This window comes from Sinohyriopsis cumingii, unplaced genomic scaffold (genome assembly GCF_028554795.1).
Source record: "Sinohyriopsis cumingii isolate HCF-2022 unplaced genomic scaffold, ASM2855479v2 utg000624l, whole genome shotgun sequence".
In the NCBI taxonomy this organism is placed as follows: Eukaryota; Metazoa; Mollusca; class Bivalvia; order Unionida; family Unionidae; genus Sinohyriopsis; species Sinohyriopsis cumingii.
The window spans coordinates 3,592,710-3,609,584 of NW_028315919.1; the positions used below are offsets into that span (position 1 = coordinate 3,592,710).

The following is a 16,875-nucleotide window of genomic DNA, read 5'->3' on the forward strand; positions in this document are numbered from 1 at the left end:
TAATTCTTGGACAAGGACATTTATCAAAATTTATACAGAATTCAAAAACTGGAATAATATTTTCTGTGATTCAACAAGAGACTGCTGACACTGCAGCACTTTGCAGGTTACAACAGACATCACTGTCTTCCATTTTGGATTTCATTAGGATTCGAACTCAGGACTTTTTATTATTAGGACTTCTATTTCTTAATTATTGGATTATTTTTGGATTTGATTCGTAAAACTTTAAGTTCTTTTTTCTCATTTTTCACTTGATATTCTAGGGAAATAAATTTGCTAAATTTTACAATGCTTGTCGTCTTCACTTTTTCCTGTTATTTTTTTGGTGAACCTAGACTCATAACACCTGTCTATCATATAACAGACAGGGTCCTATGTCAGAATGGGTCACGAGGGAAATCTGAGGTGATTTTATCACATGGCATGAGTTTTTTTACTTCAGATTATTGCTCTTTTTCAACATCACTTTTTCCTGTTATTTTTTTGGTGAACCTAGACTCATAACACCTGTCTATCATATAACGGACAGGGTCCTATGTCAGAATGGGTCACGAGGGAAATCTGAGGTGATTTTATCACATGGCATGAGTTTTTTTACTTCAGATTATTGCTCTTTTTCAACATCAAGCTCGTGTCAAGCACCTGTGATTTAAATGATACACTGCAGTATGGATGTATATGCAACATATATGGAATTCAGGGATATATTTGTTTCTTTAATAAATTGCTCATAATAACAATACAGAGTTAGTTTCTTTTTTTATTATCAAATAAGCAATTTCTTTATCTCTGTTACTGCAACATGCAGTGGGGGAGGGCGCAAATTCATCATAAATTTATTTCTTTTAATTCTTGAGACACATGACCTAGGTGATAAGAAATTTCATCACAAGTTCTAGGACAGGAAAAAAATTAATTTTATCCTCTCCCAGTATATATGGTAAATACTGTACTTTGTGATCTGACCAATAATGACTAGGAATGCTGTAAGTATGAAATGTATTTTACCTCACAGATAACTTCAACAATATGTTGCAAACTGAGGAAAGTTTGATTCAAAAAGCAGGGCCAAGTTTCAAGTCAAACAGGGGGCCATAACTCTATCCAATTTTGTTAGAATTGGCTGACAACTGAAACTGACCTAAGTTCCCTTATTACAAAGCCTGATACAAAATTTGTTTCCAATCCATTAAGTTCTTCATTAGTTATTAAGTGAAAAGTAAATGTGATGGCTGGGACAAACATGGGTAAAATGGCATGCTCCTTCCAGATAATAAGCACTGACTCAAACACTGACTGCAAGAAAAACAACTCTGAAATTCTATACAGGTTTATGTATGCATTTTACTTTCACAAAAAATATGACAAAAGTTGCTTCTCTCCTGAATGTTATTTTCCTGTGGAAGTTTTCTCTAATCATATTTTCTTCACACAGTCAATTTAGGCTAACAAAACCAAAGCAAAGAAAAAAATTACAAATTCTTGATTAACAAAAAAGTAGTTCTTGACATTTTGCAAAGGTTTAATGGTAGTTTGTCTTTTAACTTTTAAGTTAGTACACAAAATTCTACAAAAAGTTACTTCCTTAACTAAAGTTATGTTCTTATGGAAGTTCTCTCTAATCACAGTATCTTTACACAGTCCATCAGATAATAACAGAACAACAAAAAAAAAAAAAAAAAAAAATACAAATTCCTGATTCCCAAAAAATAAAATATTTCTTGATTCACTATTTAACTTATTATACTGCCGGTTGTGCTGATGCCAGTTGTTTCAGGTTCTTTATGCAAGAAGCAATACTCTCCTTTTCCTGCAAAGAAATGAATTTATAATAAATAAAATTATCCTGCAAGAAGAAGTCAAGTCTTTCATAACTGATACACTTACAGATTACTGAGTCTGAAGAAGTAAATCTCTCTTAGCTGATACACTTACAGATTACTGAACGAGTATACGTTGAAATATGTGATATATGGGTTGCTCAATAAATAATAGCAGGGTAGTTTGGGGATTGGTGGGAGGATTATCAAGTAATTTTTGGGAAGGGAATGTCAATTTTATTTGTTAAATTTATTTAACTTTAATGAATATGTTAAAATGTATTTAAACCCATTCATAACTTTACTATTTTTACATTCCTAGATATATTTTTTATATTCCTGTAAGTATAGCTGAAAGTACGTAATAGCTTCACCTTTGAGTGAATATGGTACAAAGAGAAGAAATACTGGTTCAACATGCAAGCTATGCCACCATAACTGGTCAGAATTTGATGAAACAATGTTAACATTTAAATTTAACCTACCTCTAATATTAAGCATAAGAACAAATTTATTTTCAATCAACAAATCTTCCAGAGGAGACAAAATCATGATGAGAAGATATATTTAAGCAACAGTTGGACATGGGTAATACCAGATCTTCACCACCCCTTTCGAATATGGCCAGGTATAAAGTTCAAGGTCAAGACGTTCATGACTTTGCTATGATATCTGACAGTTACATACAAGTTCTCAATGATTTTCAATAGAAGGTATAGTATAATCTCAAGCAGCTTAAACATTTCAAATCTGAAACCATTAACATTGTAAAGATAGGAGATTCCTGAAGAGAAAAAAACAACCTATTTATCCAAAAATTTGGATTATTTTGTGGGTTTGATGCAATTTGGAAGGGTTTTAATGCTTAGGTTTCTAATCACTGTTTGAATTAATTTTATTATCATTTTAAATTGTAATGGACCCACATTCATACAACTGAACTTGCCTAAAAGGTCATCTACAAGTAATAATCTGCCTTACAGAGCCATCCTCCAAAGTCCTGTAATTCAAGATATTGAAGAAACACGTCTCTATTAAACAGCCACCTCTCTCCACTGGCTCTTTGTATCACTTACCATGAGTGACTGCTTAAGACAGGTTGGACTACTTTACGACTGCTATTTCTGTGCAACATTTGCCAACTTGGGATGGGGGTATAAAGAAATGTACAAATTATCCATGGACTGTACTATTCCTTATCACAGTTTTTAAGTGTTGGTCAGCATTAAATTAACAAGATCAGATTGTTTTTACAAACATAAGTACTCACAAGTTGTACTTCACCTCTTCCAAAGTATTTACATGGTGCAATTACAATCTAGCTGAGGATTATTCAATCATTTTAGACCTTACAAATTCAGAGCAAACTTTGTTCTGTCAGTGCAAACTTTTGGAAAAATAAAATCAAAATCAAGCACAATTTTAAAAAGTACTATTTTTGTTGATGGAGCAGCCTAAAGTATATAGTAAGGTTCATGTTTGTGACGTGGATGTTCATGAGGGTAAAAATAAAGTCAGTACATTTAATCTGTACTACAAGATACTGCTATGACCAGTAAAATTAAAACAAAGGGAATGAAAGTAGTGACAAAATTCTCTGAATCATAAAAATGTAATGTAACTAGAATATAGACTTTGTACATTTTTTTATATCACATTTTGCCAAATTAATGCAGTTTGAAAATAAAATGGTTTTATATTATCTTTGTAAAATTTCATAAGTATTATTTAAAAATGTCAGAGATTTGACTAAATTTAAAAGAGCAAGTAATATTGACATTATATATATCTATAGAGAGAGAGAGAGAGAGAGAGAGAGAGAGATCCATGCAGGTAGAATCTAAATAATTAAAAGATTCAGATGACAATAATTTGTTTTACCGACTCAGTGAAGATTACAAACAGAAATGATACTGCAAAATAATGGCTCATTATTATTATTATTATTATTATTATTAAAAGCCTGCACTGATGGAGTAGGTTTATCAAATTTGTAAGATCCAAAGAGATTAAATAATCCTTAGCTATACTGCCATTATGCTAGTTAAATACTTTGAAAGACATATATGGAGTATGATTCATAATGGACCAGAGCCAGACTATAGGTCACACTAACCTGTTGTGGTGTAATGTTTTTGACAACATTGGATACAATCCAATTGACCATATGCTCCTGTTCATGACGTCTTTTGGTATTCTCCATTTCCAATTGATAGTTCTAAAGTGGAGAAAATGAGAAACATCAGGAATCAATGATATTGATTTTGTTTAAAACAACAACTTGCTTGAATGGCTTGTGCTTTTAATTTCTTCAATACACAGTTAACAGGTAAATATTTATAATGAAAAGAGCATTTTTAAAAAATGTCCAAATAAACTGGTCCTCTGTTTACAATAACAATTTATCTAGAGTGGATTGTAAAAATTAGCACTCATATCAAAATCCATTGTTTCAGTGTGGACTAATTTCTGAAAGTTTCTGGCACTCTATGTCCTTAATAAGTACACATTAATATGTACTGGTTGCTCATATTTTTCTTTGATGAAGCCCCATGCATTATACAGAATCTCTTCTTTGTTAGCCTAGTCTAAACCACATACTTACCCACCCACCCCAAACCCTTGGGTTTATCATAGATACGATAACAATATACCACATGTAAAACCAATCTTCCCAAACTTCTGCTATCTTGGCATTCATAGTATAAGTATCAATACCAATAAGATTCATGTGTCTTTATTACTTCTGCAGGCAACATAAGTTGTCTTTCTCAATAATGCCCTTTCTTGCTGATGGCATCCTGGACAGAACTGAGCTGAGGGATGGAACTTCGTGAGTCTGTCCAGAGAAACACAAACTTTACCTAGTATGGTGAGGATATTCATCCCCGCATATACGAAGCTCTGAGAAGGGATGAGATCCAACTTTTCTATCTCGTTGATAAGACTGAGATGTGTCACAATCTACCAACAGAGAGATAGGTCCTTCAGATGAAAATCTCTCTTGACACTGTTCATCAAGCAGTCATCAAAAAATGGAAAATGGGAATCCCTAATGACCTCAGGTGGGCTACAACTACCCCCATCACCTGGTAAAGATTCTGGGGTCAGACATAAGGCTGAATGCATAATGCTCAAAACTGAAATACCTCCTGGTGGAGACAAAATGGAAGCATTTTCTGTATCATGGGAATGTTAAGTGGTTTCTGAAGATCACCCAGCTGTGGGGATCTATGACATTCCTGATCACTGCTGAAACCTCCATACTGAAGCAATCTTCCCAAAGAAATCTGTGTAAGGCAAAAAGGTAAGCTTTTAACAAAAACTTTCTGCCTGTTTTTGACACCTAAAAAATACAGGAATAGAAAGCCAGTCTTGTAATTTTCCACACTGCTGACTTCACTTTCCAGAAGGGGGTGTACCTTGTCCCTTAACTTAGCCAGTTTTGATTGGTGAAATATATGGGGCTGCAAGTGCAGAGGACATTTCTGCAAATAAACAGTAGCCATCCTTTATCATGGAATGGACCCACTCCTTTTCTGTGATGCCCAACCAAACCCCTGGAAAAAGCTTGTACTGAGATGCTGATAAGATGAAGACACTGCAGGAGAGGGTTCAAATCCCTAGAGTGAACCCCATTGCTCTTTAGTGAAGGATGTAGCTTCCACAGATTTTCTCCCTTGGCCTCTCTGACCACCTCACATTGCAACTTATAAGTGGGAGGGAGCTTTGAAATGAGACTGTTTGCAAGTCTGTTCAGACCATACCTGCTTCAAGAAATTGGAAGGAAGTCCCATAGGGCTGTCAGAGAGCTTCTTGGTCTATTTTGAAGGGCCCCGAGTTGCTGTCTGGGACCTATGTTTCTGGTCCCTCAAATCCTCTGAGACTATGGAAGGGACAAGAGCATCTTTGTCTTAATAGGTGGGAACCTTAAAAGGTTCCTGTTGTGGTCTGACATGTCTATGGCTGCATCCCTGTGAAGTGAAGAAGCAACACTGACATGGTCAACACATGGCATGTCTTTAGCCTCCAACAAACATAGAAGCACCACTTGAAATAATGATTCTTCCTTCAACATTCTGAAGATCTAACCATAAGACAAACCTTGATCACAGCCAATATCACAACCTGGGAAGCACCTAAATCTAAAGACAGGGCATAATGTGCAAATGAACCCTATAGCTATATAGATACCAGATGAAGAATGGAAGAGGTAACAGACTACCCCTTCTGTTATCTAGCAGTCACTTGGCCATGAGAAAACTTATAGTAAGCTCCCAACCAATGCTAAATGCAGGAACATAAGGTTTGATAGGAATGTGCCCCATAAAGTCTCTCTAAACTTGAGAGAATCCTGTTGTCCACAGCTCCTGATGGCTTCTGACACAGATCTGGACACAGAAGTCCAAACTTCTTCTTTGTTTGTTACCTCATACATGTGGGGCTTGGGGGTTGGTTGGTTTTAAGGGCACTCTTGAACACAATGCCTATATCAGGTCAAGGAAAAGGAAACTAAGTCACTTTCTTAAGGACACAATGTGGTAGCCAACCAAGGCTGTCCTGAGTGGTTATCAAATTTACAACACCTGTATTACAAATCCAATGCCCCACCAACTGAGTGACTGACTTACAAACATGAAAGTCATCAAGCATCCAGACACATGTATGCATACAATATGTCCTAGGAAAAAGAGGAAGATATTCCATATGTTGGACATCACTTAGCAGTCAGACTGAAATCATGTTTTTTATATTCTGGTCTTCCAATTACCATACTATAGGTGTTACCTAACTGTTTGCATCCTACCATCAATTTCAATAACAAAAATCACTCATGTGATAAAAAAAATGAACAGAACTTTGTCATTTTACTCACTGATTTATTATATATAACCTGACTGTGACCAGGGTGTCCCTAACACTGTCATCGTTTGCATGTTTCATGTTAGTTTCCATACTAACATAGTGCCATATTGTGTACACTACAGGTGAGTCTATTTTCCTCAGGCAACAATGTGATGTAGTTCACATACATGCCATCTCCCAACCTCCCAAGATATAAGTGTAATTATTGCTATTATAAGTGGCAAAAATACATAATATGGGTACAAAAAGGGTAATCTATATATTACATGCCTGAATCAAAGCACACATACAAAAGATACATTTTCACTACTAACCTGGTTCTGTAGCTGGTCAAAATCCATATGGATTAGAACCAGAATACGAACACAAAATATACTGAAAAACTACTTATATTCAGCACTCACTTCAACTAGTCAACAAGTGTAACTCTCACTGAATGATCGTGAACTGAATTCTGCAATGATCACAGTCAGGTGCTCAGAGTGCTGTATTACATTACTGTCATATTCTTCAAATAAAGTTCATAAAGTGGTGTCGTTTTGTAAAAAAAATTCTGAACCGACAAGTTCTTAAGTTTGAAAATACCCATCTGCTTTAACATTTTCTGTTATTTAACATCTACATCTCACACATAAAGTGTTCAACTTAACATCTGCAGCTAATTTCTTTAAAAAATATAGACTGGCTCACTAACTAGCTTATCAATAACATGAATCTGTTTGGCAAAGTTCACTTTTAAAGAAAACCATGTTTTCTTTGAAATGAGTCACATACAGTTGCTGTAATTGCAAATAAAGAAAGTATACTCTTACACTATTCTCATGCAGCAGTCAACTTTTCAAGAATACTGTCAAATTTATATGAGTAGAATTAAAGCGATAATAATAAAATGACCCCAAAATTTTGTATTGCTTTATTTTAATTTTAGTTTTTAATGTAGCAAAAAAACATAATCCATATGCACTCTCATGGAAAACGTAATATGCTGAAAAAAGGCATAATGGTTGGCATGTACAAGTTTATCCTGTAACTGTTGGATAATTCTGTAAATTGCCATAAGATTGAGAGTTGAGAGTTATGTACCTTTGCAAACATGTACACAGAATTACACCACTTGTTAAATCCATGTGAAAGGCAAATTTGTAGTTGTCATTCCTTTCCTTTGTTTGATTTGACATTGAAATATTGGAAGCAGAAGGCATAATATTTACCTTCTATTTACATACTAGTGTAGTTTTGCATCCATCCCATTGTTAAAAATGGATTTGTCCAGGAAAAGGAAATAATCAGCGAGCAGGGTCATCTTTTACAATGGAAATTTCTGTTTGGTATGAAACACGCAGACAATAATGGTGTTAGGTTCCTCCTGGTCATAATCAGGTTTGAAATTATAATTCAAGGAAGACACTAAGTTCTATGCATTTTTTCTTCTCATTAATGCTTTTGTTTTTTTTTAATCAGCACGGAGTTACAAACAGGAAGGTATATTAAGACCATAGGAGGGAATATTAAACTTGGACTGGGATCAATAAAATGGCAAAGAGGTAGCAATACAATGGTAGTAGATTATGCATTACTGCTATAAAACTGGCAAAGGACACCAAATGGGCTACACAGATCTGCTCAGTCATTTACATTATTATAGAATCCAGTGTGATGCAAACACCACTAACATCAACAAAGTGATCCCTATCCCAATTGCTTTCATAGGAAAGACAATGAGCAACGCTGGAAAGAGACAAGACAAATGTTTTAATAGTTTTTCTTTTTGAAATACTAACCTGATCATAATACATTTGGTGTAATCAACTACCTTGCAAATCAAACCCTCCCAAGCTTATTATTAGAGCAACAAAGTGATAAAAGTCACATAACAACCTATGTGTAAGACAGACAAGAGTAATCAGCCCATGGACATAGGGACTGGCGCTTAAACCAGTCCATACTTCGGTCATTGTTGGAGTGGATATACAAACTGTTAGGTTTTAAAATGTAACTGATGGGATGATGGATAACAGACTATCCCAAAAGCTCTTGTAGCCTATGACCTGTTGAGCTAAGAAAAGAAAAAACAATCGTGTACTTTCTCCACCAATGAAAGTAGGAGGTTTCAATCAATTCTGACTATTAAAATTCCAACCCATGGTGCCTCTTCACTAGAAGACTCATTTAGAATTGCCTAACAAATTACAATAAAATCTGACAAAATAGTCAAATACACACAACAAATCATTAATGGGATATACACTAGCTGGATTCAAGAGGAAGAAAGGTAGTGCCTGTTTAACTTCCCTTTTCATAAACCAGTTCTTAACACAACATCAGAATAAATCTTATAATTTCTTTATACTGAAAACAATGTTCTGACAAAGTCGACTCTTGTAATATCATTTGAAGTGATCTTGGTGCACTCTGTCAGTCCACTCAGGCAATTTAATTCCTTTCCAGTAAAAGCCTTTTTGACATAAAAATAATTAACAATAGACACACATGGGCCTAAGATCATTCACCTGGTTGAAATTCATCTAATAGCCAAACGAAGAGAAGTTGGCCAGGAAATCTGGAACAGTAGGATGCTTTCTATAGAAATGTATTCCAATGCTGTTGATTGCTTATATTCAGACATGATTTTGGTCTTCCATAAAAAAAGCTGAAAAATGTTAAGGGAGGTTTGGGGGTCCTCCCCCAATGGGATCTCAAGAGGCAGTGCCCCCCAATCCAAGGGTCCTGGGGGTCGAAGGTCCTGTCCAAAATCTCATTTTACAATCATAAAAAACTGCTCCTGGTACAACTTATGATCATAAAATAAACCAAAATAATCATTTGAAAAACCAATAAACTGACCAAAAATTTTCAACTTTACTTAATTTCACAATATTTACTGTCACATTAATTTGTTCTCCAATACTACTGATGCTGAAGTTATTTCATGTGCATGTCAGTGTTCACATCATAATTAAGTCACAATAATTTGTAAATGTTTGCAGCAAATATATTATACTTACCTCTTTTCATAACAAATCTGTAAAATAAACACCCAAGTACATCAACTATATACAAACAATCCCATACATTCACTTGTCTTTTTCCCCAATGTACACAACCTGTTGATATGCCAGTCAAGCTCTTTTTGCGGCTTTGGCAAAAATTTCTTTTGCCTTCCTTTTTGTCACCACTGACTTTTTTTGCTGCAAGTACAATCATTTCTTTTCCTTCTCAATGAGAGCCTTTTTCCTTTCAAGCTGGTGCTTGTATTGGCAACATGCAGTGCACATATTCTGAACGAGGGTTACATCTGTTCTCTCATGCAAGAAATCTTTCTTCTTATAGTAATTAACTGCACTTTTTCCAGATGCCTTCTGAGCTTCAATTTTTCCATATGCAGCTTCTTTTGTAGGTGCTGTTCCAAACTCTTCCAACCATGATTACCATAATTCAAATCTTTCTTGCAAGGTAACAAAATGCCAGTCCAGTTTTCTTATGAACTGAATGACTAAATTGCCATCAACTTTTTGCTCCAACCATTTTCATTTCCATATGTTTTTTAAACCTTTATCTAAACTTTTCGTGTCAAGGTCTCTTTCAACAACTCAGGATGCCATGTTTTGCAAGCATGCTTCTTCTTTCCACTGCCATCAGTTTCCATTACATGAAGATTCATTGGACGAATTTAAACCTTTGACCAATCAAAATACTCTTTCTGAGAGTCATGTGCTAACTAATATATGGAACAAATCATTTTCAAGGGTTGTTGCAGAACTGGACCAGACAGACCATTTTTTAAATACCGGATTGGAGATGATATAAAAAACTGACTATATCAAGAAAAATCTGATTTAAGTCAGGAGAAAAGCTGAATTCCACTTTAAAATAGAGAAAAATCATGACTGTATATTATGAAAACAATTGTTTCAAGGCTTCTCTACTTTTGGTATCTTCATCTGTATTTGATGGCACAACAGCATCATTTTCCCAATATTGAAAGGCATCAGTGCCAGGATGCTTTCCGTATGACTTCTGTTAAGCATGTTTTATTTTCAGTAGCAGCCATATACAGTGGTAGATCAGCATAATTTGTAAAAGAAACGTGAAAAGCCTTCAAGTGATTATGCTTTTTGTCAAAATTCAGTAAAATTCTGTTAAATGGTTTTTGTTACAAGGTTATTATAAGTGTTTCTATTTTTAGTATATGCATAGCTGATGGTGCATCAGCATCACATGTAAAAACTTAAAAGCCCTTCATGTCAGGATGCTTTCTGTCAAATTTGGTCCTATAATCAGCTGAGTGTTTTCAAGAAGCTGTTCGAAGGATTGTCACATTTTAGTAATGGTAGTTACATCTTATCACAAAATTTATGTCTGTTAAGTAACAGAAAAGAATGAAAACAAACAAGTTTAGTAACATTCAACATAAAATTTATTTTCCTAGAATACAAAAGTGAAAATTTAAAAAATAATCTAGTATGGTGAATGAAATTCTAAATAGTCCTAAAAGTTCAATCACAAGTTTAAAAGTATTGAGTATTCTAAATGAGTTCCAATGGTGTTCAAAATGAAGTCCAGTGTATTTTGCTGATGTGTCAATTGTCTGGAATAGTTTGATGTGCTAACAGGCTTGATATATTACAATGATATAATCCAAAATGGCTCTGAATGAATTCTAAATAATTCCAAAATGGTCACTTAGTTCTAAAGTTTATGAGCACCTTGTAATTTCAATGAATGAGTGAATGAAATAAATAAATGCTCTAAAATAATAACTGAACACAACTAAATGACTCCACTAAGGCCAGTGTTTAACATCAGAATAATTACTTCCATTCATCACCACCTTGTATTAAGAAAAACTAAGACAATTTCAGAACCAAGATGAGGGTCAAATATCCATTTCCAGATCATTCTTAACTTATCAACAAGATCAGGTCCTTTAATAGCTAGCCAATGAGAAATCAGGTGACCTGGTTTTACTACAGGGAAACCAATGACATAAATTCAAATCTCATCAAATTCGTCATCAAGATTTCTTTTACACCTTCCAAGTCAAAATGCCTCAACATGTTTACCAAACAAAATGACATGATCTTATAGTGTAAACCCACAATGGACAGTATTGTCTTCCTGATGTTTTTTTGATACTAAATGACCCTTACAATCTATAAATCACAAAAATTCACACGTGATACAGATATACATAATTCATCATTGTACAAATCTGATTCACATGATAATCCTATATTTAAACAATACCTTCCTCATAAAGCAAAACTTCAGTTTGCATAGACTGAATGGTAAATATTCTCCAGTGACTGCTTAAAGCAGGGAGAAACCACTGTTTAGTTAGGAACACCTGGCCACTGACCACAGAAGGGAGGTGACAGATACATACATGACATTTATATGGGCAATTTGCTGGGGAGGTTAGAATAGCCATTGTGACTACTGATATATATATATATATATATATATATATATATATCATGCTTCTTTACATATTACTTTCGATACTGCAAAGCATTTTCTAACTTACCAATCGTTGTCTGACTTGTTCATATATTGTCTCCAGTCGTCGTCTATACTCAGCTTCCAGCTGAAGTGCTACATTTTCCTGTAAAAGAAATTAATATTGTGATATTCAAATACAACCTAGACTAGATTAATGGCCATGACGCATAGCTGTTACATGATATTACTTACGTCAAACAAGTTCTCCATAACACACCTTGCAGACAAGAATTTATACATGGCTGCATTGATTGTAGAACCCCTTTCCACTTACAGATGTACCACCCATACCTCCTAATGATGACAGTTGGCCTGAATTTATTTCATACTTATTTAGTTAACTTGGCCTTTTGACAGAATTCATACAGCTTAAAGGCAGAAATATCATGGACTTTCACAAATTCAAAGTTTTCAAGGACCAATTATTAAAAATTCAAAAGTCATTAGTTATATGTTTTACTTTTGTAAATACTGTCTATAGCTAGAGACCGTGAATGGCACATGTATTTGTTTCTTCATTCAGTCTAACTAAAAAATCAATATGGAGTCAACAGTCCCATCCAAAACCAGGGCATAGTGAAATCGAATCTCTATTTCACACTTCTTCTTTTAACTCCTTCATCTTCTCATCAAGTGCCTCTCAAAGCAACTGGGGCTGATCTTGTTTTTCTTTCAGTTCTTTTTAAACTATTCAATTAGGGCCAAGTTTTCCTAAGGACTGCTTTTCCTGCATATTTATGAGTTGACTTTAACAGCTCTTTAAAATCCTTGCACTAGTCTTCATTTTTTTTCTTCAATGTTTGACACTCCCTCCATTAAACCTTTTTTCTCTAATTTTTCTTCTTTTTATTTCTGAAATCAAAAATATACCTCATATCTCTCTATAGCTGTCATCCACATACACCCAATCTTCTCCAGCAGTTGTCAAAAATATACCTGATATCTGTCTAGCTTTAGACAAAATCAATCCTTTGAATAGATGGTTACACTATCAACATGGTCATTAATAATCATCTGTCCAATGAGCGACAGTTCTGACAGGGTATCCACCAAAATCTTTTTGTTTACTTAAAACCCATCACAAATGTTCCCAGATTCTGGAATTCTACCTTACTGGCAAGACTATCATAGCTAAAGTGTCTGGTCTGTCTTCTTCTGGATTAAAACTGCTAACTGCTGCTTTAAAAAAACATCAGTTGTTATTGATGTTTCAATGAGATGGCTGAATTGACTGAGAACTGCATCACATTCTGATTCTGTGAAGTGATTTGCTTTACACATCAAAGAGTTCTGGTCAGCTGGCAGTGCATGCATCTTTGTTGGATCTCTCTCTCTCTTTATATATATATATATATATATATATATATATATATATATATATATATATCCACAGGTCTAGCAGTAGTCACACCATTGTCCAAAAAAAGACAACTGTATCTCAGTTCAGGCAGAAGTATCTCCATAACAAATCTCAGATGCATCCATTTGATTTGGGCTTTTAAGTCAATATTTAAAAGTTTGATAGCTGAAGACACATCTATCAGCAACTATGGCTTCAAGAATCTCTCCCAAAGTAATTTTATGACTCATCAAGTCAGTACACATGAAGGACAGCATGGGCTTATCCATCTGGTATTTCTCTTGCAATCATCAGGAAAAATTAAACTTTGCCTTGCACAATCTATCATTTACAATGGCTTGCACATGTTTAAATGATTTGTTCTTTGATTCACTGACTTCACCAGCTTTTGTCACACATGACCACAAATGAAATAATCTACTAGGCATGTTCAGCAACTTTCAAATTCCCCATCCACCTATGATAGCATAAATCCAGAGGAAATGATGTGCATCCAATAAGTTAACACTTCTTCCGGCAAAGATTAAATCATTAAAAACCATTAAAGACTGTAGCAAAGCATCCGTCTCTAAATGAGTTTTATTAAAGGTGAACTTCCTATATAAGGAACATGCTTTCCTGTCTGAGTCTCTGTTTTCTTGGCAGATAAGAAAATAGTTTCCAGTCAACATTTGGTCCATCCATGGAGATCCAAAGGAGTGCATGAATACCTACATCACCACAGTTTAAATCTTGTCAAGCATCTGGCTAGATGTGTGATGACCCATGAAGTATGACATCAGGTATCTGGACTAAATAAATTGCTTATACCAAAATCTAAAACTCTAACAGGCAAGTCAAGTTTGTTGCTTTGCACCTTTTTCAGAGTTCACAAGAAGAATTAGATTTCAAAAACACTTGGAAACCCATTAAGCAGAGCAATAATTCCATATTCTAAAAACATAACGTATTTTCTGCAGTTGCTAAATCTGTGGTATTAATCAAAGTCAAAAAGAAATTTATAATAAATTTGTCTAAGATATACTGGAAGATGATTTAAACACTACATTTATATTTACTCTTACACAAAGTTACCAGAATTATGAGAGCGATCCACAGCAATTATTTACAAAATACATTTTTTTAATAAAATATATATCTTAGAACAAACCACTTTTGTACAAGTGAAGATACAATATTAAACAGAAGGTTGAAATCAAAACCTTAAAACATAATTTTATTCTCTTTCACTTTTCATGCTGTATCAAGCAAGACAAAATAGAATTTCCAGGAATCCAAGACATGATTGTTTTTTCTTTTGAACTGATAGGTGTTGAAACTGTCTTTGATATTTTTCAGCAGTAACAAGATTTCTGACATACCCAATGGCCATACTGAACATTAACGAGGCACCAATTTCATTTTGGACCAACCAAAAGTCACAAGAAGTCTTTTGGTGAAAACACAATCAGTCATTTTCATGGCACCAATTTCATTTAGGACCCAACATGACATCATTAGATGTCTTTGGGTGGAACTCTCTGTCAGTATGACCAATCATTCAGACGGAGTACTGATAACCAAATTTTAAAGATTGTCAGATCATTATCATTTCCATTTAAAACCATGGAGACGTCATAAGAACTCTTTTGTTGAAAACCCCATCATCATGTTGATATCAGACTGATATTTTTTAAATCTAGGACCAAATAGAAATTGAGATGAATGTGTGTCAAGTTTCCTGGCAATCGTCCAAGTAGTTCAGATATAGCGATAACAAACTTCTGCAAATAGACAAAAATCAAACAATAAGTCATCTCATAAGCTCTACTGACCATCAGAACCAAATACACAAGCTAATTTTTTCTTCACACCTTGCAAGTACCAGTGAAAACAAAGGAAATATTCATTCCATCATTGATTATATAATAACAAACCATCCTTTCTAGACTGAAACTTCATTAGAGAACATCCTTGGACTCACCTGTGCATTCAGATAATCATGAAACTTCATCACAAGCGGCTCAGACACGAGAGTACTCATTTGGCAAGCATTTTTCTAATAGCAAAATGCAAGAGCAGATGGCTAGGAAATCTTGGCCAATAGCGTATACATGCCTTCTGTAGATATTCCTTCTAGTACTGATGATTGCATATTTTTTTAAAGCAAATGTTTCAATGTTTCTCTGCAATCCATATATTCATCCACATGTGATGACACATCAGAATCATTCGTCTAATACTGAAAGTCTTTTAGGCCAGGACCATATTCTGTGAGCAGTTTCAGAGAAGTTCTTTCAAGTTTTGTATTTCTTCTTTTTTCAGTAATGATAACCACATATTACCGCAAATCAGTATCACTGACATAAATATGAAAGCTATTTTAGTCAAATCTTTTCATTCATATTAATTTCTGGTGAATTATTTTCAAAAATCCAATTCAAACCTTTTCTATTCTAAGATATAGCAGCTCAACATCATGTGTATAAAAATGAAAGCTCTTGATGCAAAGATACTTTTAGCAAAATTGGTATTACTCTGTTCAGTGGGTTTTTAGAATAAGTTAAGATTTTTCCGCTTTTAGGAACATATGTGATTGTGGGTCATCATCATTTGCGTGTGTTTTTAAAAGCACATCATGCCATTATACATTGTGTCACATTTCTTACATTCCCTTGAGCTGCTTTTGAAAAGTCATTTAAAGATTTTCTAATTTTGGTAACAGTGGCCATATTTTAAGGTAGAATGGCATTGTGAAAGCACTTTGTGCCTGCATGCTCTCTGCCACAACTGGTCCAATGGCATCAAAAAAAACCCAGTTTAAAATAGCAATTGTTTTTCCACATGTGGTGCACAATGGTTGAAACAAGATTTGGGGCCATGTCCAAAGGCTCAGTTGGCCTTTCTTCTACATATTATATAAATTTCTTCTGGAGTAATATGGAATTTTACTTGCCCAGCTACAATTTTTACTTGTCCATGGCTGTTGGATGTAGGATTGTTATACATAAGCCAATACAATATAAACCTGCACAACATGACATGTAATGCCTACCCTCTTTGCTTCATATAAATACTTTTGTCCATCCTGTCTCCAAATCTCCTTCTCGAGCTGCTGAATGTTAACCTCATACACCTTCTTGCCCCTCTTTATAGGATTCCAGTAAAGCCTCTCTTCAGAACGCTAATAATTAATATAAAAAAAAGTTTTTAAAAACCATTTCATTTTAACTTTCATATTGTCATCAACCACAAATGATTACTTTCATTCATTAAATCAAGAGATCAAAAGCTTGTGAGCGCTGATAACAGGCACTCCTTTCTGTTAGTAAAAGAGAAAAACGA

General features: G+C 34.5%; 1 protein-coding gene across 1 annotated transcript in view; it reads right to left on the reverse strand.

Moving 5' to 3' along the window:
* Positions 1-1,322: 1,322 nt before the first annotated feature.
* LOC149773627 (ATP synthase subunit b, mitochondrial-like) overlaps positions 1,323-16,875 on the reverse strand; it is a 45,093-nt gene continuing 29,540 nt past the window's right edge. Inside the window, exons 5-8 of the mRNA XM_089946353.1 lie at positions 16,586-16,714; positions 12,217-12,294; positions 3,940-4,041; positions 1,323-1,813 (exon numbers count right to left, since the gene is read on the reverse strand). Of these exons, the coding sequence (XP_089802479.1) occupies positions 1,745-1,813; positions 3,940-4,041; positions 12,217-12,294; positions 16,586-16,714 (378 nt within the window). The 3' untranslated portion in view covers positions 1,323-1,744. The remainder of the gene's footprint in view (positions 1,814-3,939; positions 4,042-12,216; positions 12,295-16,585; positions 16,715-16,875) is intronic.